The sequence below is a fragment of the Podarcis vaucheri genome (assembly GCF_965113315.1).
Source record: "Podarcis vaucheri genome assembly, chromosome: 15".
Lineage (NCBI taxonomy): Eukaryota > Metazoa > Chordata > Lepidosauria > Squamata > Lacertidae > Podarcis > Podarcis vaucheri.
The window spans coordinates 45,608,938-45,634,926 of record NC_138753.1 but is presented as its reverse complement, the minus strand read 5'-3'; the positions used below and the strand labels follow the sequence as shown (position 1 = coordinate 45,634,926).

The window sequence follows — 25,989 nt, the reverse complement described above, 5'->3', positions numbered from 1 at the left end:
ACACTCCATTGTCTCTCGTGACAGATGGATGCCACAAGATTTGGAGAGAAACACAGTCTCTAGGTGTGCTAGACGATAGAAGTCTCTGAGCCAAGATGGGTGAGCAGGGTGCTTGGTGGAGTATTGGAGGTGGTACAGCTCTGAATACCAGTTGCTAGTGAGCCAAGGTTAAGGAGTGGGGTGTTGGGCTCATAGCCTGCTTACAAGCAGTTTGAGAACATGATGCTGGCCCAAGTGGGCCTTTGGTGTGGTCCAAAGAAACTTAAAAGTAGTGAAGATGTTTGTGTTTCATCTTCCTCAGCAACATGGAAAAATTAGGTTTCCAAACAGCTTTGCAAGCCAAAGTGGTTGTCCTTAGAAAGCTGAGGATAGAGAAGATTCTGCATGCAGGGCAGGTTGAAAAGCAGAGAGGCAATGGATGCATTAAGCTCCCCATTGAGGCGTGGGAAGCAGCAGACTATTCCATAGACATCACCAGAACTTCTCTCTTGCATGGAGTGACTCAGGACTGGATGTTTGTTTTCACTGCCTTCAGTGACAGTTGCCGTCCTTCTCCTTAGGAAATAGTATCTTTTCCCAGTGATCTGCAAGGATGACTCCTCCAAGAAATGTTGTGCTCTGCTGCTCTCTGGTGATACTAAGTAGGAATAACTGTTCAAATAGCGTTTTGAATTTCCTCCAGCGAGTAATCAGATGTTGTTGCTTAGAGAGGGATGGGAATTAGTTATTATTTTCATTCATTCTACCCCACCTTTGTAAAATAAAATAGTTATGGCAAAGCTGCAATCCTATGCATGCTTATTTGGAAGAGAGTCATCCAGAGCTTCCTTCTTAGGTCATTTCCACACCATAGATTTAAAGTGCATGGCTTCCCCAAAAGAATCCATGTGATTGTGGCTCTGGCTAAAATGCATCTCTTTAGGATTAGCCTGTCAATCAGTTTAAATTCCAAGTGTGTCAGCCTCTAAGTTGGGAAGCCCAAAATTATATAATGTCCACACAGAAAAGTACTTGTTATAGTATTGATGCTTGTCAGTTGTTTACACACACAAAAACACCACCCAACTAATAATAAACCACTGCTTTACTAAAAATTTTAGAAATACAAATCTTAACATCTGACAAGTTTGCATAAGTTACACCTTCTCCCAATCATAGCCTATGTACATATTTACAAAAAAAATAAGTTAAACAACACAGAATAAGATAAAAGAAGAGAGAGGCACTGTATACAACATGCTCTTCAGCCTGGCTTAGATGCAAAGAAAAAGCATCCATATCAGATCCAAGGAGTGGGAAAGGAGCTAGTCTAAAACTTCAGAGAATGGAGCTTTCAATCCTGGAGTGCCCAAATATTTGCTGGTAGAACAGCTAGACTCCATTGGCACTGGCTTTGCTGCTCCGAGAGGCTTCTATTTTTGTCTGGAAAAGAACAAGAGGCAAACCTGAGTAACAAAGGAGATGCTGCTGGTGTACAGTTTTGGAATACTCATGCAAATGGTCACCTTCTGATACAAAACACAAGGCACTTGGAGATCAGTTCCAGAGGCCTTGCTTCCAAATAAGTGTCCGCAGGGAGGAGAGAGGGAGTTTTATAGCAACACGGGCCTAATACAGCAGCAGTTCTTTGCAGTCCAGCCATAGCATTGCATTCCACTGATTTCATGGTGGTTCAGTCTTTGGCACCTGAAAATGCACTTCTCTCATCGGAAGAGCTTTCTAGCATCACCTCTCTCATCTTAGTCATTTGCTCCTAACTGCACTTTCTAATCAACTTGTATGAGTGGTGATTTGTTTATAAAATGTTAAATCACCATGTTATATATGTTTCAACAGGTCAAGAAAAGAAAAAAACCACCATATTGAGGTCTCAGTAATTCATGTGTATATTTTATCAGTATGAATGAACTTTATTATGGTCACAGACCAGGATAAAAAACAAACAAACATATAAATAAAATAGTAGTTAGGATTTTTTTTAACTGATAAATGTTGGAGCAAGTAAGGACAAAGAAACAAGCATAGGATAAAACATCTGAATAAAATACAAGATTAAACACGGATAATGGATGAATAAAAACTGATAATTAAAACAGATAAAAACTAAAAACATGTAGTTAAAACAACTATAAGAGCGTAAGAACTAAAAGACTCGCAGTTAAAAACAACTATAAGAGGCTGCAGAGTAGAAGCCTCTGAAATAGAGGACACTCACTGATGTGCAAATATGGTTAAAACAGACAATTAAAACAATGTACAACAATAAATTTAGACACAATGTGCAACAATAAACTATCCCAGGGAGTTGACTTAGAGTCACCCATGGAACCGAGTTTGGGGATTTTCATGCTGGACTATTTTGAGTTGGGCGATGGTCTGCGCCTACAGATCTGTAGACAGAATCTGGTGACCATCCAGGTCTTCTTCTGATCTTTGCCTAACAGCAAAAGGCCAAATTTTTGCTTTTGCGGGAGGTCGGTGAGCCTCACCAGTAGGGGATCAATGAACTTACTACGTGCCTCTTCGTAAAAGGGACATTTAAAGAATAAGTGTTCTGGGCTTCCTATCTCTCCCAATGGACAGGTGCAAAGTCTCTGAGCATAGGGGACTTTTCTAAAGGCTCCATCCAGGACCGGCGAGGGAAGAGCCACGCTTCTGGCAAGTGTAAAGGCCCCTCTTGCATTTCTAGATACAAGAAAGAAGAGATATGCTGCCAGTGAGGCTATGTATCTCTCGATTTCTCCAATTTTATAGTCGGCGCACCTTGCGCAGTCCTGTTGTCTCTCGGTATCTAATATTCTTTGCCTGACCGTGGCTTTTGCCTGGTCCAGACCCAGACTTAGAAGGGCCTGAGGGGCAAAACCCAATTTCCGGAGGGTGTTCAGAACTGCAGTCTGCCAGTCCGACTGTAATTGGTCGCAGAGGATCAGTGGGGCTATTCCTCGTGGGAGCAGATTCAATGTCAGCCATTTGTAAATTGATGTTAAGCAAATGCTAGCCTCCACTGTCATCATCCCCGTTTCCAATCTCACCCATGCGTTTGAGACACATCTGGGGACTTGGAGGAGAGCTCTAAGAAGTCTAGACTGAGCTCTCTCAAGTGGGGAGAAAGCAGAGGAAGGCGGGCCCCAAAAGGAACCATAGAGGAGTTGTGCCAAAGTTTTGGCCTTGTATAATTTTAGAGCTGCGGGGACAAAGAAACCTCTTTGTGCTCTGAAGAATTTAAGGATACAATTTGCGGTTTTTTCCGCTGAACTCCCGATGGAGTTTATGTGTAGTTTGTTGGTTCCTGAAGACTGTACCACCATTCCTAGATACTTGTAGTTTGTGACTTGTTCTAATTTATGGCCTTGGAGTTCCCAGCTTCTAAGCTTTGGTTTTTCCCCAAAAGTGAGTATCTTGGTCTTTTGATAGTTGATTATGAGACATTCAGATTCACAGTATGCTGCGAGCTTTCTTAGTGCTCTTTTGAGTCCAATGGGGGTTCTGGATAGAATTACCGCATCATCGGCATACAGCAGGACCGAAATATGCCGATTTGCAAGCTTCAGCGGGTGGAGTTCTGAGTCATTGAGTGCAGATACAAAGTTATTTAGATAGAAATTAAATAGTAGAGAGCCAATAGGCACCCTTGCCTGACTCATTTGAATGTTTTAATAGGGTCCGTTAGGTGTCCTAGGCGGCTGCACCTGACTCTAAGAGCCGTGTTTGCGTGCAGTGCCTGAATTAGGAGCAGGAGCCTTCTATCTATATTGGTACCCTGTAGTCTGTCCCAGAGTCTGGTTCTGGAGACTGTATCAAATGCTGCTTTTAGGTCGACAAAGGCCGTGTATAGTGAGGCCTGCCCTCCTGATTTGTATTTGTCGATGAGATGTAGCGTAGGCAGTGATCGGTCGTGGACCTTCCGGGTCTGAAGCCTGCTTGTTCAATTGCCAGGATATCTTCATTCTCTAGCCATTCTGTAAACTTATTAAGGAGGTGCTTTGAGTAGAGTTTACTAATCACACTTAATAAGCTAATTGGCCTATAATTCGCTGGGTCCCCTCTGTTGCCCTTTTTATAGATTGGGACTATTATGGCTGTTCCCCATTCCCTTGGGATGCGGCCAGTGTCATCTATGTAAGTGAAGAGGTTGGCTAAGAAAGGTGCCCACCAATCCGCCTGTGCTTTTATCATTTCTGGCGTAATGCCGTCTGAGCTTGGGGCTTTGGCCATTTTCAGTTGCTTTATACCGTATTTTTCGCCCCATAGGACGCACTATTCCCCCTCCAAAAATGAAGGGGAAATGTGTGTGCGTCCTATGGGGCGAATGCAGGCTTTCGCTAAAGCCTGGAGAGCAAGAGGGGTCGGTGCGCACCGACCCCTCTCGCTCTCCAGGCTTCAAGAAGCTATCCGCAAGCCTTGCAAGCCCGGTGGGAGTTCTCACGGGCTCACAAGGCTTGCGGGCAGCAGCCTGCAGCCCCGGCGAGTGTCCGCAAGCCTTGCGCGCCCGGCAGGAGGTCCCGCCGAGCACGCGAGGCTTGGGGCGGCAGCCTGTCGCCCGAAGCATGGGGAGCCCTCCGGAGGGTGCCCCATGCTTCGGGCAGGTGAGCGCAAGGCTTGGGGCGGCAGCCAGGGCGGAGGGGGGAAAAATAATTTTTTAAAATTCATTTTCCCCCCAAAAAACGAGGGGCGTCCTATGGGCTGGTGCGCCCTATAGGACGAAAGATACGGTATATGATTTCACTTCAGTTACTGAAACAGGCGGCCATTTAGCCAGTTGTTCTATATTATAATTCTGTAGTGGAGGTTCAGTGTCCTCATACAAAGATTGGAAGAATGAGACCCACAGGCTAGGGGGAATTTGTGAGGGTAAGGGGGAAATAGCTTTATGGGTGCCAGAAGCTACCAATTTCCAGAATAGTGTCTGATCTTTTGCTTTTGCCGCACTAATTAATTCTAGTCAACATTTTCTGGTATAGGCATTCTTTTGGTGGAGCATTAGGTCTTTATACTCTTTTTTTAGGGCACGGTCAGCAAGATAGGCTTGATGTCTGACAGAATTTTCAGCTGTCAGGGCAGCTTTGGAAGAAGAAGAGGAGGAGGAGGAGGAGGAGGAGGAGGAGGAGGAGTTTGGATTTGATATCCTGCCTTTCACTACCCTTCAGGAGTCTCAAAGCGGCTGACATTCTCCTTTCCCTTCCTCCCCCACAACAAACACTCTGTGAGGTGAGTGGGGCTGAGAGACTTCAGAGAAGTGTGACTGGCCCAAGGTCACCCAGCAGCTGCATGTGGAGGAGCGGAGACGCGAACCCGGTTCCCCAGATTACGAGACTACCACTCTTAACCACTACACCACACTGGCTCTCAAGCATTTTGCAGGGCTTTCTTTGCCTCAGAGCAGGTGTAATCAAACCAGGGTTTATTTGATGTTATTGGTTTAGTTGGCCTTTTCTCTGTGGTATTAAAAAGATAGGGTTTTAATTGTTGGAGCAGGCTCTCATACTTGGAAACTGGGTCCTCAGGCCTAGGATTATTCCCAAAGCCAGTTAAAATTGTATGGAGTCTTTCAGAGATTAGAATCTTCTTCGGTTTGAAGTCAAGTGCAGGGGTCCATTTGACTCGGCAACCAGGTTGCTCTAATGCGGTGATCTCTGCAGGGTATAACTGTTCTCAGGAAGGGTGACTCGTTTAACGGAGACACCTGGAGGTGCAAAGGGAAATGGTCCCCCTCTATGAATGGGAGCACTTTTAAATTCACTATTTTTGTTAGCAATTCGCTGTCCGCCAACATATAATCAATTCTGCTGGATCTTACCCCAGACATGAATGTATATTCCCCGGGGATGTCGCCCCTGGTGCACCCATTTAGGATATGAAGACTTAGCTGCCTAGAGAATTTGAGGAGGCAGGCTCCAGCAAAATTTGAATGTTGATCCTTTGACTGCCTTGGTAGTTGTAAAGCCTCCGGGCCAAAGTCATCAGGGTACCCTATTTTTTGCCTGTATTTGGTTTCTAAACTGGGGTCACCAGGACCTAGCCTTGCGTTTAGGTCGCCCACTAGCAGGACCTTTGCTCCCAGATAGTCTGTTAGCAGTAACCTGACATAAGAGTCCAGTCTATTCCAGATGCCCTCAATATCGGGTTTTTTTGCTTGTTGGGGGGATATAAGCGTTGATAATTAGTAAACTGCAGTTTCCCCAGGATATGAGCAGGGCCACTGCTAGGTGGTCTAGGGGGGACAGTTCCATACAGGGGGCGTTTAGGCAGAGTGAGATTAGGACGCGTAACCCCCCCCCCCCCCTTGAGCCTCCCTGCTCCTCTGCCTGCAACCGCCCTCACTGCATATGTATAGTATCCTTCCAATGATGGGTTTTCAGCTGCCAACGTCTCTTGGAGAGCGATGATGTTAACGTTTTGACGGTAGAAGGGAATGTCTGTAGAATGGGAGAGGCATCTGGACCAGCCGGCCACATTCCAGGAGATGATGTTTAGGGCAGCAGCTGATTCTTGGGTTTTTAGATTCCAGGCTCTCATAGCTGTTTTCTGCTGCTGGTCCTTTGAGTTTGGCTTGATTGAGCCACGAAGCGGAGGAATGGGGGAGCCTTTTGAGGGGAAGACTAATTTGGGGGTATTAATTTCTCTGTCCAGGCAGTCACCCACTAATACCTTAGAATCATCATAGAGTTGGAATAGACCACAAGGGCCATCGAGTCCAACCCCCTGCCAAGCAGGAAACACCATCAGAGCACTCCTGACATATGGTTGCCAAGCCTCTGCTTAAAGACCTCCAAAGTAGGAGACTCCACCACACTCCTTGGCAGCAAATTCCACTGTCGAACAGCTCTTACTATCAGGAAGTTCTTCCTAATGTTTAGGTGGAATCTTCTTTCTTGTAGTTTGGATCCATTGCTCCGTGTCCGTTTCTCTGGAGCAGCAGAAAACAACCTTTCTCCCTCCTCTATATGACATCCTTTTATATATTTGAACATGGCTATCATATCACCCCTTAACCTCCTCTTCTCCAGGCTAAACATGCCCAGCTCCCTTAGCCGTTCCTCATAAGGCATCGTTTCCAGGCCTTTGACCATTTTGGTTGCCCTCCTCTGGACACATTCCAGTTTGTCAGTGTCCTTCTTGAACTGTGGTGCCCAGAACTGGACACAGTACTCCAGGTGAGGTCTGACCAGAGCAGAATACAGTGGCACTATTACTTCCCTTGATCTAGATGCTATACTCGTATTGATGCAGCCCAGAATTGCATTGGCTTTTTTAGCTGCCGTGTCACACTGTTGGCTCATGTCAAGTTTGTGGTCAACCAAGTCTCTTAGATCCTTTTCACATGTACTGCTCTCAAGCCAGGTGTCACCCATCTTGTATTTGTGCCTCTCACCTTATTTCATTCCTCTGCATGAATAGCTTCTAGGGTTCCCAGGCAATCCATGAAGATTGAGCCAATTCCTGGCACTGGCACCACTAGTTCAAGTTGTTGCGATTTGGACTGGGTTGTTGGTGGAGGTGTAGGAAAACCCGTTTCTTCTGGAGACAGATATCAACAAGTTGTCCATTCCTCATTGGTTAAAGGCTTTGATTTGCAATTGATGTAATTAAATTCCATGGGAGGAGGCAGGGCTAGAGGTGGAAGGGACTTCCTTATGGTCGATAGTCTTTCAATCAGTGTATCCTGGGAAAGTAGGATCTGCTCGAGGTAGGTTGTTAGGAGTTGTTCATCCTCTGAGGAGAAATCCTTTTCTAACTTATTTGGTGAGGGTGGGGTTTTGTACAGCCTGCCAGATTGTTTAAGGTTGCCAGCCTCTGGGTAGAGCGGCTTACCGTTTCTGGCGCTGTTGGATTCTGCAGGGCTGGTTTTGGTTTTTGGTCTGGCTGGCCTATGTGCTCCTAGAAATGGTAAAGGGTCTTCGATGTTTCGAAGAAACGGTGCACAAGCCAGCCAGCCCTCAGGAAATTGTCTTTATTTGAAAGGGTCTGTTTAGTCTGGAAACGATGCCTTATGAGGAACGGCTAAGGGAGCTGGGCATGTTTAGCCTGGAGAAGAGGAGGTTAAGGGGTAATATGATAGCCATGTTCAAATATATAAAAGGATGTCCCATAGAGGAGGGAGAAAGGTTGTTTTCTGCTGCTCCAGAGAAGCGGACACGGAGCAATGGATCCAAACTACAAGAAAGAAGATTCCACCTAAACATTAGGAAGAACTTCCTGACAGTAAGAGCTGTTTGACAGTGGAATTTGCTGCCAAGGAGTGTGGTGGAGTCTCCTCCTTTAGAGGTCTTTAAGCAGAGGCTTGACAACCATATGTCAGGAGTGCTCTGATGGTGTTTCCTGCTTGGCAGGGGGTTGGACTCGATGGCCCTTGTGGTCTCTTCCAACTCTATGATTCTATGATTCTAGTTGAGAGCCCGTCCTTAAAAGTCACTATAGCCCTATTTTGGGTCGTATCATGAGGGAGGAATTTTACCTTGATGATATTTTCTGCTGTCATGAGGCCCCTGGTGACTATTCCAATTTTTTCGGGAATATTTATTGGCATGCATGAGTTTGTGATTTTCTTTTGGGTTGTAGGAGCAGAGTTCTTTGTTGTTGTATTCTCCAGCAGCTTAAAGAGCTTCTGGAAATTCATTTTTTTAGTCTGGCAGGTCGGCGCTCCTTTATGGCCTCTCAATTTGATGTTTTTGGTCTTCATTTTTTGTGTTGAGCATTTTCTCTTTAAGGTCGGTTTCTTGGGAGCAAGGGACCCTCCCTCCTGCACTGAATTGTTTCTGTTTGTTATTTTGTAATAGAGTCCCGGCTTGGTTTCCCCTCCCTTAGTCCTAGTCCCAGATGTCATGTGAGGGAAAGCGGCCTCATGGTTCTTACTCAATTCAGTTAGGTTCAAGCTTTCCGAAAGGAAGTTTTTAATTGGCTCAAGTTCTTTGCTTATCTGTGTGAAATGAGTTTTGAGTAAATCTTTGAACATCCCTGACAAGTAGAAGATAAAGTTGTCCGGGTGCTGTAACCTTAAGCTGTTTGGCCATTTGTCTGTTTCAGTCGGCTCAGTCGGGGAAGGGCATCTTAAATTCTCTCCTGATAGGGAGGGGAAAGGAGGCTCGTTTAACATGGCTTCTGGGTTTTCCAGGAATAGCTCCTGTTCTAAACTTGCTTCAGGTCCCTCTTTGGCTAGCTGAGCTTGTTTTAGTTTTGTTGCCAGGTCCACTCCCTCACCTCCAACGTTAGTTTTTTCCTCCCTTCCAATCCAGGTGTGGTCAATAGACCACTCATGAGAATGGATGTTTCCTGGATTATTTGCTTCATCAGCCTTGGGATGGAAGTAGGTTGAAATTTTGGCCTGTTTTTTCTTTGGGGGAGTTGTTACAGGTTATAAAGGTGAAATCCTAAGTTCTTTGCAACATTGTCTTGTAAGTACCATCTTCGTACTCAGAAATAAATGGGGCTATTTTATCCAACCCACAGCTTTATGGGCTGTGGTGTAGTGGTTAAGAGCCGTAGTCTTGTTATCTGGGGAACCGGGTTCGCGTCTCCGCTCCTCCACATGCAGCTGCTGGGTGACCTTGGGCCAGTCACACTTCTCTGAAGTCTCTCAGCCCCACTCACCTCACAGAGTGTTTGTTGTGGGGGAGGAAGGGAAAGGAGATTGTTAGCCGCTTTGAGACTCCTTAAAAGGGAGTGAAAGGCGGGATATCAAATCCAAACTCTTCTTCTTCTTCTTCTTCTTCTTCTTTTCAAGGGAGGTGGTTCAAAGTTGATTTAAGTAGCTTTAAAAGGGAGGGGAGGTTTAAAAGTCCACCCGACAGCTCCCAGAGTCCTTTACTGATAAAAGTTGGCAGGTATTTTCAAAGGATAAGCCTTTTTATCAGGGTAATTTGATCATTAGAGCTCCTACTCACGCAGCAGAGACTCAGTTGAGACTTGACCCGGCGCCATCTTCCCCAGACTCTCTATTTTATCAGTAATTTAAATAACTATTTTGTTTGGTTAAGATGATAAAACAAAAATCTATTCGTGTGGTACATAGTCTTAAATACTGTCAGCTTAGTCATGGTTTATTTACAAGCTGTAGTGCAAGAGGCAAAGAGGTAAAACTCACCTCTCCTGCAGGAGGCTTGACTGACACCTCAGGAACTGGTAATTTCTCTGTTGGCTGCAATATAAATTCTTCACTCTTCAAGAGGGAGAGAGAGAAATAAGGTCAGAGAACTGGTTTGTAGGCCAAGATTCAGAAGGAAAAAATAGAACGATGAACCCAAGCAATTTTGTTGCGAGAGCCCTGGTGTTCTTCAAGAAAGAAATGCTACTACACCATGAGGGCAACTGGTGAACACCCTATTAGTTACTTATGAGCCTAATTATTGGAGAAGCTTTGAGAAAACACCCAAAGAGCACACACCATTTCTCACCTTTCTTTCCTGTACTTTGGGGGCAGAATCCAACAAGGTCTCATGATCCTCATCATCTGTGTCTGCATCACCCTCGGTCTTCAGAGGCTAAAGCAAGAACAGAAAGCTTGGTGTCATTATTTGCTTTCTAGATCTCAGTGAAGCAAGACTGCCTTCACCCTAATTATCTACAGGGGGAAAATGTTAAGGCTTTCCTGCAGTGCTAATTTGGGTTTACAGCACCCGTCTCTGAGACTTGGACCCACAAGAAACAAAGTGTGTCACTTGGGAATTGTGTGCAGATGCCATCAGGAAGGAAGAAGTCTGTGAAAGATTTTATGCATCCTGAGATCTGCATTCTTGGGACCAGCCTTGAAGGAAGCAGCAGTGCTGCAGGTGCCCATACGGAGGACATTTTTGATGCAGGACAAAACACGGGGTTTCCCAAACTGTCTAATTAACCTCACTCAGGAGGTGCCATTTCAGTTTTCAGGTGCAGGGGAGGGAGGAGAGAGATGAGAGTTCAAGAGCCAGCTTTCGAACTTCACAGACACGATCAGGATTAAAGCTGCAATGCTATACACTCTTGGGAATAAATCTTACTTAGACTTAATGAGCTTATGGGCCAACAGGTACAGGATTCAGTTGCAAGTTAGCTGGTCTTCGGTTCCAATGATATCAACAGGAACTAAAAAGTCATGACAAAACTGATTGGTTTCATCAGGACCCAAATTCAACTAACTTAGACTGGACCTAACAAAGTGTGTATTAAGAGCATTTGTTATATTTACTTCTTTATACCTTTTAGCCATAAGTGCTCCTGCAAAATAATCGTGTGTAGTCTAAAACTGGGGAAGGAAGAGTTCCCCACACCTATTGGTGGGTCTGCCCCTCTTGTAAGAACTCTGCTGCCGCGGCTCTAGGTCATCCCTGTTAGCCTCACAAACCCACTCCTCCTCAGGAAGCCCCCAGGTCCATTTCTTGAAGACTGCTGCTGTCGATCCTGCTCACCTCAGCTGGATTCACAAGAGGCTTGGGCTTCACCTCTGTCAAATATAAGGCACGAGAAAGTAGCAGCAGAGAAGGAGGAACGTTTTCTCTAAGATGTAGATCTAGCCACTGTGTAGAGAAAGAAACAAGAGAAAGACGGTGTCAGAGAATTTTGATTTAAACTGTGGTGGGGAATTGCATTTTAGTGAGCCTGAAAAATCCATGCGCAAGTGTTGGAGCATGGGCCACCTTCCCACATGGACAAGCAACCTCCCTTTAGTGTGGTGGAGTCTCCTTCTTTGGAGGTCTTTAAGCAGAGGCTTGACAACCATATGTCAGGAGTGCTCTGGTGGTGTTTCCTGCTTGGCAGGGGGTTGGACTCGATGGCCCTTGTGGTCTATTCCAACTCTATGATTCTATGGTTTTTACACAGTTGTTCAGATAGAGGCTGGCATCTCAACTATCATTAGGCAGCCTGCCCATGCTTGCTTTATCTTCTGCCTGATCCATATCATTCTTAAGTTGTTTAAACTGAAAAGCAAATCCTGCAACATTCCTGTGTTCCTTTCCCACAATGCTTTAGAGTAAGAGTTCAAGGCAAAGCAGGCCTCTGCAGAGATGGGGCTGCTGGAGTTTGCCCCGGAATATCCTATGGACTCCATGCTGGCCTGAGCTCAAATCCAATGGACAGCAGCTCACCCAGGGGAAGGGGAGACCTAAAGATGCCAGAGGTTCCTCAACGACATGAAAATATGGGGCTCCACCATTTCAGCATCCACCTGAGGCCCCACACTTTCCTGTAAGCTCCCAGCAGAAAAGACAGTGGGGACATGTGAAGGCCACCTAGGGATGCTGGAGTGCAAAATTACAAGGCAGCTTAAGCTAGCTTTCAGCTAAGTGGTGGAATTTTCTGATTAGCTGCACAGATGTTGAAGCCATATCTGTCAAGAGAACTCAGATCCTTCAGCACAGGATCTAATCCTGGTATGCTGAATCTCCTACCAATAACTGCTGACTCATGTGAGATGGTACCCAATTCAGCTCATTTGGGCTCTCACCTAATTTGGAACAGGATGTTTAAATATGTAAGACTAAAGTCTGATAATGGGGAATAGCACTGGGAAAACTAAGTTGATCCAATTGCGATTTAGCCATAAAAGCAGCACTACTTTCTGTTAGAGACCCTAAGGGTCCTGTTATATCAGATGATGTACTCTGTTATGACATAAGAACAGGCCATTGAACACAGCATCTTCTAACAGGGACCAACTAGATGCTATGGGAAGCCTGCAAGCAGCCTGCTCTCCCCACTCTCCATTCCCTGCCACCCCCTCACTGCCCGCAGGGCCAGCTCCTCTCCTGATTCTGGATGCTGCAGATATCCATGAGTAGATCTCTCCTCCTCCATGAATCTATGGGCTAAACTTGGGCTTAAGCTTGTAGTATATTTTGTGCACATCTAGGAGATGCAGGGGGGAAATTACTCAGAATAATGAATGCTGTTCCTGGCAACCTTGAACTTATTAGTTGTGATGGGTAGTTGACTGTTTTTAAATGTTTTTAGCTTTCTTAATGTTTTGCTTTATTTTAATTCTTTTGCTCCTTTGTTGTTTGCTGCCCTGGGCTCCTTTGGGAGGAAGGGTGGAATATAAATTTAATACAAAAGAGTAATTCTCTTCTCGGAGCTGATTTCCCACCCCCCCTCCTCCCCAACCTGCCTGGTTGAGTTGCTCTTTCAGCTGCTCCTCCGTGAGGCCCAAGGACCTCATTCCTCTGGCTCTGCAGGCACTTTGCAGCTCAGAGACGCTCAAGCCATTAACACCTTCCTTGGCAATCATCTGCACATAGCAAAGAGAGATCAGATTAGCACCACCTTCTTCTTTTGGAAATCAGGCCACCATCCCTTTCAGCAAGTGGTGAACTCAGAAGGTAACGCTCTCTGACTGACACACACTATAGGAACAAATTGAAGTACTAAGAGTAAAACAAAGAGCCTTTTCCTGGCAATGCAGAGGGTTAAACTATTTTTGAAAAGACAAAAAATATTACACCATTCCATTCATATGCCATGGAATGGAATGGCATACAAAAGATGAACAGGTCAAATACACTGGGCGGAAGACTTGGGACATAATATACAAATGATACACCGGGAGAGGCTATAGAAAACAGATCTGAAATTTATGGCATGTTCTTCACTGAAAGAAAACTATATTAAAATGATGTACTGGTGTTATTTGATCCCAGTAAAATTAGCAAAAATGTATAGAACAAGTACAAACATATGCTGGAAATGTAAAGAAAAAGACAGTACCTTTTATCATATGTGGTGGACTTGTAGTTAAAAATTTCTGGGAAATTATATATAATGAAATGAAAAAAAAAGTTTAAAATAACTTTTGTTAAAAAACCAGAAGCCTTTTTATTAGGAATTATGGGTACCAAGATTCCAAAGGACCAGAAAAAAACTGTTCATGTACGTGACAATAGCTGCACGGACATTACTAGCCCAGAGATAGAAGGAAGAGACAACCCTAACCAGAGAAGAATGGCAAACCAAGTAGATGGAATATTTATAATGTATATACAAGATTATTGTAAGAAGGTTAAAACATTAGCAGGTTTTAAACACACTTGTAATGTAACAGAATGTATGGATAACTTAGAAAGATAAAAAATAATTAGAGAGGTATCGATATGCAGTTGATGGGGGAAGGGATGGGGGGAAGTCAGGAGATTTAGAGAAATCTCAATATTTGGATTCGGAATTGGTTTTGTTATATGTTTATATTCTTGAAAATCAAATATATATTTTTAAAAAATAAAAAAATTACACGTGGCTTTCATTCCAACAACAAATCATAGCTTTGGGTTTATTAGGTTATCTTGCTTCTGTCAATACATCAAAAGTCACCTCTATCCAAGTTTTAGCAATGTGCAAGTGTAAAATCAGCCTACTGATTAAAAATCAAAATCCCTATTTGGTTACGAGTCCTAGTCTTAGTAACTGAAAGCTGTAGTTATGCAAGTTTGAAAATTTGTGACCATAGAAAGTGAGAGAAGCAGCATTATGGAGACACTTTAGCTGATTCAGTATAGCCAGCACTCAATCACTTTCAGATAAACAATGGGTGCCCCGATTAACTAACCTAAAAGACCATACAGGAACTATTTTGGGACTGGGGTGTGGGTTTAATGTTTCTGACCCACAACCAGAGAAGCAGAACCTGTGAGTTTGGCACCAAAGTAGTTGTTTAACTTGCTTGAAATGAGAACTTTGTGAAAATGCCATAAGGAACTCTATGTAGCAGTGCGATTCACTCAAGCCGGAAAACTCTTGAGAAACCCCAAGGCAAAGGGCCACGCGGCCAGCTACCTGATGGGGGGGGGGAGGGCAAGGGACAGGAGTTTGGGTTTGTTCACTTTTGCTGCAGGAATTCTTCTTGCAAGTAGTAGTAGTAGCAATAATAATAATAATAATAATAATAATAATAATTAATTTTTATACCCTGCCCATCTGGCTGGGTTTCTCCAGCCACTCTGGGCGGCTTCCAGGAAAATCTTAAAAATACAATAATTCATCAAATATTAAAATTTCCCTAAACATGGCTGCCTTCAGATGTCTTCTAAAAGTCAGATAGTTCTTTATCTCCTTGACATCTGATGGGAGGGCGTTCCACAGGGCAGGTGCCACCACCGAGAAGGCCCTCTGCCTGTTTTCCTGTAACTTTGCTTTTTGCAGTGAGGGAAGGGCCAGAAGGCCCTTGGCGCTGGACCTCAGCGTCTGGGCAGAACGAAGGGGGTGGAGATGCTCCTTCAGGTATCCTGGGCCGAGGCAGTCTTTGCAACAGATTTTGAAACACAGGTGTTTTTTTGCATGTTTATTATTTCTGACTGTTTAACATTTTTAGAATTACTCTGCTTATGTGTTTGAAAGCTATTTTTGCTCCAGGCTGGAGCAGGGGTTGGGGGGGGGAATTTAGCCGCGGGCCGGTCCACTTTTCCTCAGACCTTGTGGCGGACCGGAGAAGCGGCACCGGGTGGGGGGGGGAGAAGAGGCATGGGGGGCAAGAAGTCCTCCTCCCCACCTGCAGCCGCTGCGCATAGCTTCCCAGGGACTGCTGCCGCAGCTTCTTCTCGTGAGGAGGCGGGGTGAGCTTGTCTGCTCCGCTCTCTGGCCCACAGGAGCACCAGGGCAGCAATGGCGGAGGGGAGACGAGTGGCGCAAAAGGGCTGGCTCTGGAGAGGGGGCTGCTTAAAATGGCACTCAGCCAGCTCAGCCCAGACCCCTTCCTCCTCTAGACAGGGCGGGGAGAAGCCAGGAGGAGGGAGGAGGCACCACCATCACGGTGGGGGGGGGATGGAATGGCGCAGGAATTAAAGTGGCGCAGCCCGAATGAACAGAATCCCCACGCCCACCCACGGACATTCCGTGGGCCGGATCCTGAAGGCATTTGGGCCTGATCTGGCCTGTGGACCTTAGTTTGCCGACCCCTGGGCTGGAGTATGCACCAAGAAGGAACCTTGATGGATTGGGAATAAGCTTTGACCATGTCGGGTTAAAAGTGTTATGATGATGTTGGCAATGCGTGTTCCAATGCCTTTATTAACCGCTCTGTTGTTTTTCTAAACAGGAGCTCCATTTGGTTTATCACACATGTGATGTCAGATGTGATTTTCTTAGAGGGGGGGTAGTGCTATGGGTTTGCAACTATTTGACCTTAGAAGACCTCTGAAGGCAGCCCTGTTTATGGAAGTTTTTAATGTCTGATGTTTTATCATATCATCATCATTAATTCTGTTGGGAGCAGCCCAGAGTGCCTGGGGAAACCCAGTCCGATAGGTGGGGTATAAATAAATTATTTTTTATATTATTGTTGTTGTTATTGTTGTTATTAAACGGCCTGTCTTTTTAATTCTCTTGTAAAAACCTTCCTCACCATCTAACTTATTCACACCGGCAATATCTGCCTACATCTTGAATCTCTGTGCCTGCCTTGCCTCTTCCTGCCATTGGCTGAGCTGCTCTGACCTCACATTAAGACTGCATATGGGTGGGAATGAGGTGGCTTCAAGTCTCCTGTCACTGCCATTGGTTGAACTGTTTCAGTATTAGCGGGGCAGCAAACTGCTTAAATGTACCTTGGTGGCAGAGATGATAGAATCACAGAATGGTGGAGTTGGAAGGGACCCCGAGGGTAATCTAGTCCAACCCCTTTCAGTGCAGGAATCTGATGTTATGGCACAGAACCACATTGCCATATCCATTAGAGGGTGACCTTGCAGACATCTGTATTAAATTCCAGCATCCATGGGCAACTTGTACAAAGCTTAACTTTTTCAACTTTCTCTGAACACTATAGGTTTTTAAATGAAAGTTTGTTATGTAGACCAACTGAAATATTCTGGAGTCTTAGGATGGTGAGAAAGAAAATAGGCAGCACTTGCTGCTTCCGCTACATGAAAGTAATTGGGAGTTCACACACAGCACTTTGTGTTTACCTTCACAGATTGTGGAAAATATAATCTGTCAGCCCAAAGCACTGAGACTTGGGCATGATTGCACCTTTTAGACTCAGGTATCAGAAGAGAGAAATGACTGGCAGAGAGCTGTTAACATTTTCTTTTTTTCTTTTTTGGTCTCTTACTTCATCATCTGTTTTGATAGACCTGAGCTTCATCAAAAGCTGGAAGCGGAGGAGGTTATTAGTGCCAATGGGCTGCAGTTCAAGCAATCTGCAGAGGACCACCAGCTGTGGCCGCTCCAAGTGTTCCAGGGTCAGCTCATCCTCAAATAGCTTTGAAAACCGCACAATCTCCTGGGTGCTGGGCTGCTGGCCACTATGCCGAACCTGTACAAAGCAATGAACAAGATTCCAGCAAGAACGTGTCCTCCTCCTTCTCCTCCCATACATGCTCCACAAACAAGTGGAAGTTCTTTCCTTAGTGCACATATAATGTTCAGAACATGGAGAATCTCTTCTCAAAAGGTCCTGAAATTTGGCAAGACCAACAGATACGTTCTATGGAGGCCTTGGGATTACTCAATCTTGAAACATTGTTGGAAGTATAAGCTGAGGAATGTGCTGCTACAGACAGACGCTCAATGTGGAATCTATGTACAGTACTGACTTTGAGTGCAACTGATATATTGCACTAAACCCTCAAGTAATGGGTAAAAATAAAAAGAAGAAAACAATGTTGGGAAGAGTTTCCTATGCCTAAATAGGAAGACATAGCTTCATGTTGTCTCCAAAACCTAACTACATTATTGTGGCGAGGGGATTCAAATACTTTCCGCTAGAACAAGGCTGAGGAATCTCCAGCCTGCAGGCCAAATTTGGCCCACAAGACCAATTTTGAGAAGCCATGCCCAGTCACCCTCAGCAGATGTCACCCGTGATGTCAGGTGGGGGTGTAAGCGCGGGGCGTCTGATGGTTCCTTCCTTTGCTGGAGCAAGGCATGCTGCCAGCCAGCCATCAGCTGATGGGCAGTAGAAGTCTGTACCTGCTGAACGTAAGAAGAGAATTGCTTCGTGGCTTCTCCAGTACTGGCTTTGTTTCTTCTGGCCAGCTCTGCGATGGTCTCCTGCAGGAATTTGGCTAGTTCCAACTTTGCACTCAGTTTCTTTCTCTGCTTTTCTTCCTTAATACAAATAATAATAAACATTTGCAGTTATCTAATGATTTCAAATATTCAAAAGCTTTTTCAGTACTTCTTAAAAAGGTAAAGGTAAAGGGACCCCTGACCATTAGGTCCAGTCATGGCTGAGAACCCTATAAGGCAGGGTCATGGGACAAGAAATAACCTGGGGCCCTAAAGTTGCTGTTGGACTCTAGTTCCCATCAGCCTCAGCCAGCATGGCCAATGGTCAGGGACGATGGGATTTATAGTGTAGTAACATCTGCAAGGCCACAGGTGAGCCTTCTGTGCTGTAAGATATGCCAATATTATCCTTTTGCTCACAGCTAGTCAGTTTCTGTTCCACTGTTATTTCTCATGGCTTAAATTTATAGGAGATAACAAGAGATCAAAGACTTGCTAGAGGTACTACTGTAGGTTCTTAATGAGAATGAATGCTAAAATTGCCTGTGAGATACAGAAGTACAGTTTTCCTGACTGCTGCTTTAACTGCATCAAGGTGCCTGTTCCTCTCTATAGGTGGCAACCATTTTGTGCGCAGGTTCTGTTCCTGGCCCCCACGCGCATTGGTGGAGCACGCATAAACACACCTCATCCCACTCCACCCTCTTCTGTGTCCAAAGGGAGCTGCGCATTGGTGAGTGTGCATCAACTGAACGTACGCAAAATGGTTGCTGCCTATATTTTATTCTATTATTTCATTCCCAAATCCACTGTTGGGCAATACTTTTGTTAGGAGTGAACAAGCTTTTGCATTTTCCCGAACGCTTCATCAGCAAGATGCTACAAAAGGAGGCAGGGGGCTGGATCTTGACGCCATGAAGACTCAGTTCCATTCGAGACTCTATTCTGAGATGTAGATTGCACACCTAGATTGCTAGGTGTTGCAGGTATCAAGTTATGCCTAGGATTCTCATCCCCACTTGTGAAAGCATAATGCCTGGCCCTTACCCATATCTGACTTATTATCCTTTTATTCTATCCTTCTTTCAAGAAGCTCAGTGTATAGGATCTCCCACTTGTCCACTTTATCCTAAGAATAACCTTGTGGGTTAAGAGAGTGTACATGCAAGTGTGTTCAGCCCAAGGCCGAGAGGATTTGAACTTGGGCCTCTCTATCCCCCTTCATACAGCTTATGGAGACATTGATTCCCATGCAGCAAACAGATGCAGCAGAGTTGGAGGCGGAGAATTCCTGGCGCAGTGGTGCCACATCATGCTGTGATACACTGTGGTTGAGGCGAAAGCTGAGCTGCTTTTCACACTGACCTTTTTAGATTCAGTTTCAAAGGTTGAAGGCAGCATCTCAGGAAACAGTTTCAGAAATACAGGTAAGAGGAATTCCATGAAGGGCACAATGATGAACACCAAAAAGGGAACCAGCCGGAAAAGATCAGCAGATGTTCTCATCAGCTGCAGAGGTTAAGACACAAAGCAGAACAACAGAGTCTCTTCCTATGCATTCAACTTGTCAGCAGAGGCCCTGCTCAAAAGAACCAGGAAGGTGACATCAGCAAGGCTAAGTGCCTTTTTGTTGCTCTGGAGTTTCAGAGAAGCTTTGCAATGCACTTCCCGACTTGTTTTTAAAATGTTATTCAAATAATTTTGTTGAGGCAGGATTTTAGTCTCCTATATGGCTGGAGAAATGTTAAGCTAGCTCCCATTTTCTTGTTTATGACACTATCTTTCATTTTGCTAAAGCTACGCTGATATCATTTTAAAGTTATAAGCTACACTTCTTTCAGAGAAGAAAATGGTGCCTCAAACAGCATCTTCATATAAATATAAGATTGCACAAAATATTGAAAGCATGAAATGGAAAAAGGAGAGTCTCTCTTTTGCAGGACTTAATGTACAGAAGCAGTTAAACTGAGTTATCTAGAGGAGAGGACCCTGTGGCTCTCCAAAGGCTGAAGAACTAGAACTCTCATCATGTCTGATGCTTGTTGATATTAATGCAACATAGTAATTCACTTTTGTTGAAAGAAATGTAGCTGCACATTTCTAAATTGAGGTAAATCCACTATTGTTTTCCAATAAAAACTGAAATTTATCTTGTATAACTAAGTTTTCCTTGTTCGTACAAATCAATATACTAAACTGACATATAGCAGCTTTAAAATGCTTTTTATTTCAGTATTGCATGTTTGTCGAACAATGTTTGATTTGCTTAAATACTATGCTTCAAAACCAGTACTAAACTGTTGAGATTTGACTTCTGTGAAAAGGTTCCTTCAAGAATTATAGAACTGGGCTTCAAAGAATAAGCCATCAAAGGTAGGTACATCATTGCAATTCCTAAGCAACATACACTTTTAGGAGCTGAATAAATAATGAAAGTTCTGCCAATTAAAAATAAGACAATAACATGTATTTAGCCCTGAAGAAGGGGGTTTACCTTTTATTCACTTTAAATTAGCAACCTTAAGAGCCACATTGAAACAGAATTTCCCCTTCTACATCTTAAAATATATTTTAAAAAGCAAGCTCAGTTGCTTCGAGCTTGGTGCTGATAACACCAAGGTTGCAGGTTCGATCCCCGTAAGGGACAGCTGCCTATCCCTGCATTTCAGGGGCTGGACTAGAGGGCCCTCAGGGTCCCTTCCAACTCTAAGATTTCTTGCCTATGTCTATCCTTGATCACTGGCCGTGGTCGCTGGGGCTGATGGGAGGGGGTGTCCAACAACATCCAGAGGACCAAAGGTTCTTTACTCTGTCCTGCAGGGATTAACTTTTATAGTACACAATATTTTTTTTAAAAAAAAATTTGAAACTAGTATTTTGTCGCAGCAAACCAAATGCGCAATTTTATGCATGACAAGAAATCACAAATTGAACTGTGCTATAAATTAGCATAATGATTTCAATATGTGCTTTTTTCCTGCACAAGTTAAAAACTCTCAGGCCTGAAAAGCACCACCTCAATGGGCTTATTTCGTTGTGTGGGGAGAGATAACAACATTAACTTAGGATTGTTTACATAATTGTGCCTTTCCCTGCTCCCCCAGAAAAAGTAGCATCAACCTTTCAGCTGAGTGTTTGAGAAAGCAGCTGATCAGAGACCACTCATCTCTCCTAGGCCATGCTGTGTCAGACGGTTTGCTCAGAGGGGCGTGGGAGGGAAGGATGATATTCTCCCCTCTTGCAGCAGCAATCCTGAGTTTCCCCCAAGGAGAAAGGTGATGCCTATGACCTGGCCTCAAATACCGGAAACAAGACAGGGAGAGAAGTCATCATCACATCCTGCACGTGAACTCAGAGGCATCTCTCTCTCTCTGTGTGTGTGTGTGTGTGTGTGCGTGTGTGATCCCTATTTTGTGATTTCCACAATCAGGACATAGCTGACATCCTATGGTACACATAAGGTTGCCAGGAATGACTGCCTCTCTAATTTCTGTGTTATGCCATACTCCCCCCCACATGGCAGCCACTTTGTGAGTGGCACCCCCAAATCTGAAATGTGCCCACTGAGCCAAAAAGTTTGGCAACCTTATCAGACTAGTGAACAAAAGTTTGGAACCAGCCCAAAAATCTGATGGTAGGGGCCAGTCAGCTCCAAATATTCATTTGATTGCTTGGTCCAGTGGACGGGACTCCACTGCATTCCATTCAATGCTCACCCTTCGCCTTTCCCTCCGAGTGAGAACTTGCCCGTGTAACAGCCTCCACACCATCCTAGCAGCAACTTTTGTGTCAATCCAAAGCAGATGGAAACCATTGTAATAATGTTTTAGTTCATCTATAATCCTCTGGCGTAATGGTATCTTGGCAGTCTCTGTCGCTTGGTCCACTGGAACTTTGGCCAGCTCAGTGTCCTTTGTTACAGTACTTTGGCTAGGCTGAGTTTTGTCCTGAAGCTCTTGGTGCCAGGAAGCTGACGTGTGAAGCATTCGCATGGGCTTAGTTAGCAACTGAGGTAACCTGATGCTCTGCTGTGCACTGAGGAGCAACTGCTGGCTCTCAGAGTCCTTCAGGTATGTTCGGTTAAGGTGGGAATCCAACAGCTGGGCAAATACAACCGATGGAGAGAACGGGGAGCAGATGGAGTGTACAAGAAGATGAGGTCCCCTGTGAGGGGTAAGAGACAAAACAATAATTGCTGTAACAAAATACCAAAAATACTGGTACTGCCCAAATTTTTGCAGGCCTTTGGCATCAACTAAAGATGCACTAGTTTGTCCATGCCTGTAGAGAAGGGTGACTGGAATCTGATGGAGCAGTATTCCTCACCTGCTGTACTGTGCAATTTTGTGTGTAGGGGTGTGTGAGAGAGAGTTTATTCTGTACAGCTGTTTTTAAATGTTTTAATTGTTTTGTAATTGTAGTTTTGTCTGCATTGTACCTCTATGGGAGAAAGGGCATAGGAGAAATACAAGAACACATCTCTAAAACATTGTGATCAGTACTCACCCCTCTCCTCAGCTCAAGAAGGAAATTGGGTCTTGCCCATGCTGGGTTTCCGAGGTACTTGGAAGCAGAGTAGTCTTTGCTACTTCTGTGCATCTCTGAAGTCCAGTGCAACAGCATAGACAAGATCCTGCCCTTATCTGGAATCCTCTATTGGGGTTCAGAGGTATACAGAAGCAGAAAGACTCCTTACTGCATCTACAAACCCTTGAAGCTCAGCACAAGATCAGGTATGAGCAGTATTGGTGACCGGGCAAATACCTTCATTGGCCCCTGAGTATTCCATTAATCATTCCTGCAACCCAATGTGTTTAATGAGTGGCGCTGTTTCTCAGTACAATGATGACGCACTTCTTCCAAGCTTTAGGCAACTGAAACAGTGATGTATTATAGTCCACAAAATAATGTCAATAATTAATTTCTTACCTGGACCTAGCTACTGCAAGGAATATGTTACAGCTGTAGAAGGCCATGTTCATCTGGAGTCAGTCTGTTTGGTCTATGGCCTGGCAGAATGAAAAACAACATTTTAAGCTAACATCTGCCTCTTCAAAAGGGAATTCACTCAACTAATGTAGCAGTAAACAACTTAAAATGGAAGTTCATTAAACAAACTATTCCTTTACATAGTCTTCAACAGAAAATACTACAACAGGTTAGTAAGCATTCTGCTTGTCACAGACACAGCTTCCATCTGAAATGGTATTTTCAGCCAATATATAGGATCAGGGCTGTTTCACTCATTGCACATCAAGAAATGTGTTTTCCATGACTTGGTCATAAGGTGGGAAGCCATTACTAACCTATGTTCTTTGATTCTCCCAGCATGAAAAGCGCTCTAGCTCTTTTCCCTAGCCTTGCTTGCTAGGGATGCTCACATAAGATTTTGTTGGAACTCAAAAAGCCCTGCGAGATCTTGCAAGAGCATCCCAAAACTGGTGCGCAGAGAGGACCTTGCCCCTTAGCGAAGCAGAGAGCTTAAAAGCTCTTTTTGCACCAGGTTTCACTGGCACACAAAAAAAGCTTTTAAGCTGTTTGCCTTGCTTTCATTTAACATGTTGAATTTCAACCAGCCAGCCTTCAACTATGTATGGTTGAAATCACACGAGTTAATGCACATAACATGTGATCATACTGTAATATAGGAGAGAGGCAGAAACTCTTTGGCTCTTCAAATGTTTTGGTCTCAAACTCTGATCAGCCCAATCCCAGCAGGGTCAGCACTGATGGGAGCTGTAGTCCAACAATATCTGGAAAGCACCGTGTTGGCTGCCCCTGATCTGTATTGGCATGATGCACAGTGGTCAAAAACAAAAATGTGATGATTCAAAAATGAATTGGCCTTCATTGGTGTTTCATTCCAGCAGTTTGTTATGCTTTAACTCAGCGTTCAAAATCTGCCAGGCAGATTTTGCACCTGGCTATCAGCCACTTGCGACCAAGTGAAGTTGCCTGAGCACCAGGATGGCACCTGACATCTCCACCTTCTGTAGGTCCATGCCTGGATCTGGACTGCTTTCACACACTAGCAACACACCCTGTAGAATTCTATCTGTTATATTTTATCTGCACAACAAGAATGAATTTCAGGAATCAAAAAATCTTATTGAAAAATATGACTTTGGAGCCTTCTGGCTGAAAAATGGTAACTAGGCATTCCATTTTGGCGACTGAAACCCTGGCTTAAGGAGCCATTTGGCATCTAGCTCGTATATCTGAGTTTCTAACACTGCTTTAATTTTGCCCTGGGTTATGAGCTGCATTCTCCTTTTTATCTGTATTGATTTTAAAGTGGCTGCTACATTTTTATGTTGTAAACTGCTCGGAGATGTATGGATGGAGGGTCGTCTGCAAATTTAATAAATAATGTTGTTGTATGCTGCCTTGAGACTGAGAAAGAAGTCTTTTAATTACTAATAAAATTATTTTAAAAGCCACCCCAAAAGATGGAACACACCAGAGACAAGAAGAGCAGGACCGAGTTTTAAGGTCAACTTCAAAATCAAAACTTTTTAATATTGTGCCCAGGATGCTGACGGGATCTGCCTGAGACCGCTGCCCCGCCCGGCCCCCCGGGCCTCCCTCTCGCCGGCAGGGAAGCAGGGCCGGCCGGGCCGGCGCGCGGAGAAGCCGCTGCCCCACTCCCGCGGCGCCTCTGGCCCCTCTCTCCCCCGCCCCGCCCGCACACGTGACGCCGCATCCCCACGTACCCTCCTTCTCCCGGGAGCGCCCCTCCCGCCCGCGCTCTGCCGCCGGCCGCTTTCGGCCCCAGCGGCCCCCGCGCGCGCGCCCCGGATCCTCTTTTTCTCTCGCGAGCGGATGCCCGCCAATAGGGATGCAGGGCCAGGGGGCGGGGCCAGGGAGCCCACTTCCGGGTCCTTCGCCCGGCATTTCGGAGGGCGAGCTTGCCTGCTGCCCCCTGGCGGCGAGCCCGGCTTCCTGCAGGGCGGGCGAGGGGGGGGGGCGGCGGCGGCGGCGGCTCCTCCTCCTCTTCTCGGCCCCGCTCAGGCCGGGCGGGCGGGCGGGCGGCGAGAGAGCCGCTTGCAGCAGCCCGTGGCTGAGAGGGCGGCCGGGCATTGCAGGAAAAGAGATTTCTGACTTCCAGCGCGGAAGCGGAACTTTTCCTATCACTTTGCGCTACTGCAATTGTGTTGTCGCCATTTGCTTCGTTCTGGGGCTTTTAAATCAAATCATCGAGATTTTTAAATTTTGCAGCTTTAACATGTATGTCTTAAGTTTTGTAGAATTTCATTGTTGTAAGCTGCTTTGAGACGGAAAAAGGTGAAGAGCGAGATATAATTTCTTTAAATAAACAATACACTGTAAATCAGTTACTGCTGCAAATGGTTACTTAAGGTAATTCGATGGTTGCAGATTGTGCTTTTTGCATTTAATCTCCATTTAATCCCACTGTTTACGGTTTCCCCTCTTTTCTGTTACATCCTTTTGTGGGAGATGCACCTGCCAACTTTTGAGGGCCAAGCTAGATGTGCCTTTAACGTCTCTTTGCAGTTTGCATGCAAGGGCATCCACTGTGGAAGGGGCTGAGAACTCGCAGGATGGCAGTGGTCAGGGATGGGAAGTTTTAGGTCTTTCCTTGCTGTGATGCTGACAGTGATGGCTTCCCACAAGTTGCTATTCTTGGCACAAATACACATTTAAGGTCACATGCAAGTTGGCATTTGAGGAAAAAGATTTTCATCTGGGAAAGCATATGCTATAATAAATGTGTTACTTTTGATGCCATGTGAAATATACTCAGAGTTGCAAAGTGATTTCATGCTCTTTATTCAGCTCATAGTGGTGAGGAGGAATGAATGAATGTCCCCTCAAAGTATCTGCTTTATATACATTATTTACACAATGGGCTGCACATGATTGGCTAATTCCTGAATTCTACTGTAAGCCAATCAGATTGTGGATTCACTTCTATCTGGAGCATGATTAGGTGGGTCCTGCCAACCAATCATAGCGCTGCATTGTTCTAGGACCAATCAGACTGCTGCATTCTGAATCCTATTGTTCTAGGACCAATCAGACTGCTGCAGTTTGGATCCTATTCAACTCAGTACATAACAC

The 25,989-nt window shown here is 44.9% G+C and overlaps 1 protein-coding gene across 2 annotated transcripts; it reads right to left on the bottom strand.

Annotated features, from left to right (window-relative positions):
- Window positions 1-1,066: 1,066 nt before the first annotated feature.
- On the bottom strand, window positions 1,067-24,711 carry LETM2 (leucine zipper and EF-hand containing transmembrane protein 2). Of its 2 annotated transcripts, XM_082200530.1 has the most exons (11): window positions 24,621-24,711; window positions 22,837-22,916; window positions 21,624-22,071; window positions 19,273-19,416; window positions 17,869-18,006; window positions 17,009-17,212; window positions 13,079-13,198; window positions 11,382-11,489; window positions 10,392-10,478; window positions 10,082-10,156; window positions 1,067-1,422 (listed from the first exon to the last, which is right to left on the bottom strand). In XM_082200530.1, the coding sequence occupies exons 2-11, from the start codon at window positions 22,887-22,889 to the stop codon at window positions 1,372-1,374; spliced, it is 1,428 nt and encodes a 475-aa protein (XP_082056656.1). In that variant the 5' UTR covers window positions 22,890-22,916; window positions 24,621-24,711; the 3' UTR covers window positions 1,067-1,371. The 2 variants fall into 2 exon arrangements, with proteins under 2 accessions (XP_082056656.1, XP_082056657.1); XM_082200531.1 differs by lacking the exon at window positions 21,624-22,071.
- Between the last annotated feature and the right edge of the window lie 1,278 nt (window positions 24,712-25,989).

Bases quoted from the DNA above. Each gene is read 5' to 3' on its own strand.
- LETM2 (XM_082200530.1), bottom strand. From the start codon at position 22,889: ATGAACATGGCCTTCTACAGCTGTAACATATTCCTTGCAGTAGCTAGG. The intron at 19,417-21,623 runs GTGAGCATTGAA...TAACCTCTGCAG, and splicing joins CTCGGAGGGAAAGGCGAAGG to CTGATGAGAACATCTGCTGA. The intron at 10,157-10,391 runs GTGAGAAATGGT...TCCCTCTTGAAG, and splicing joins CCAAAGTACAGGAAAGAAAG to AGTGAAGAATTTATATTGCA.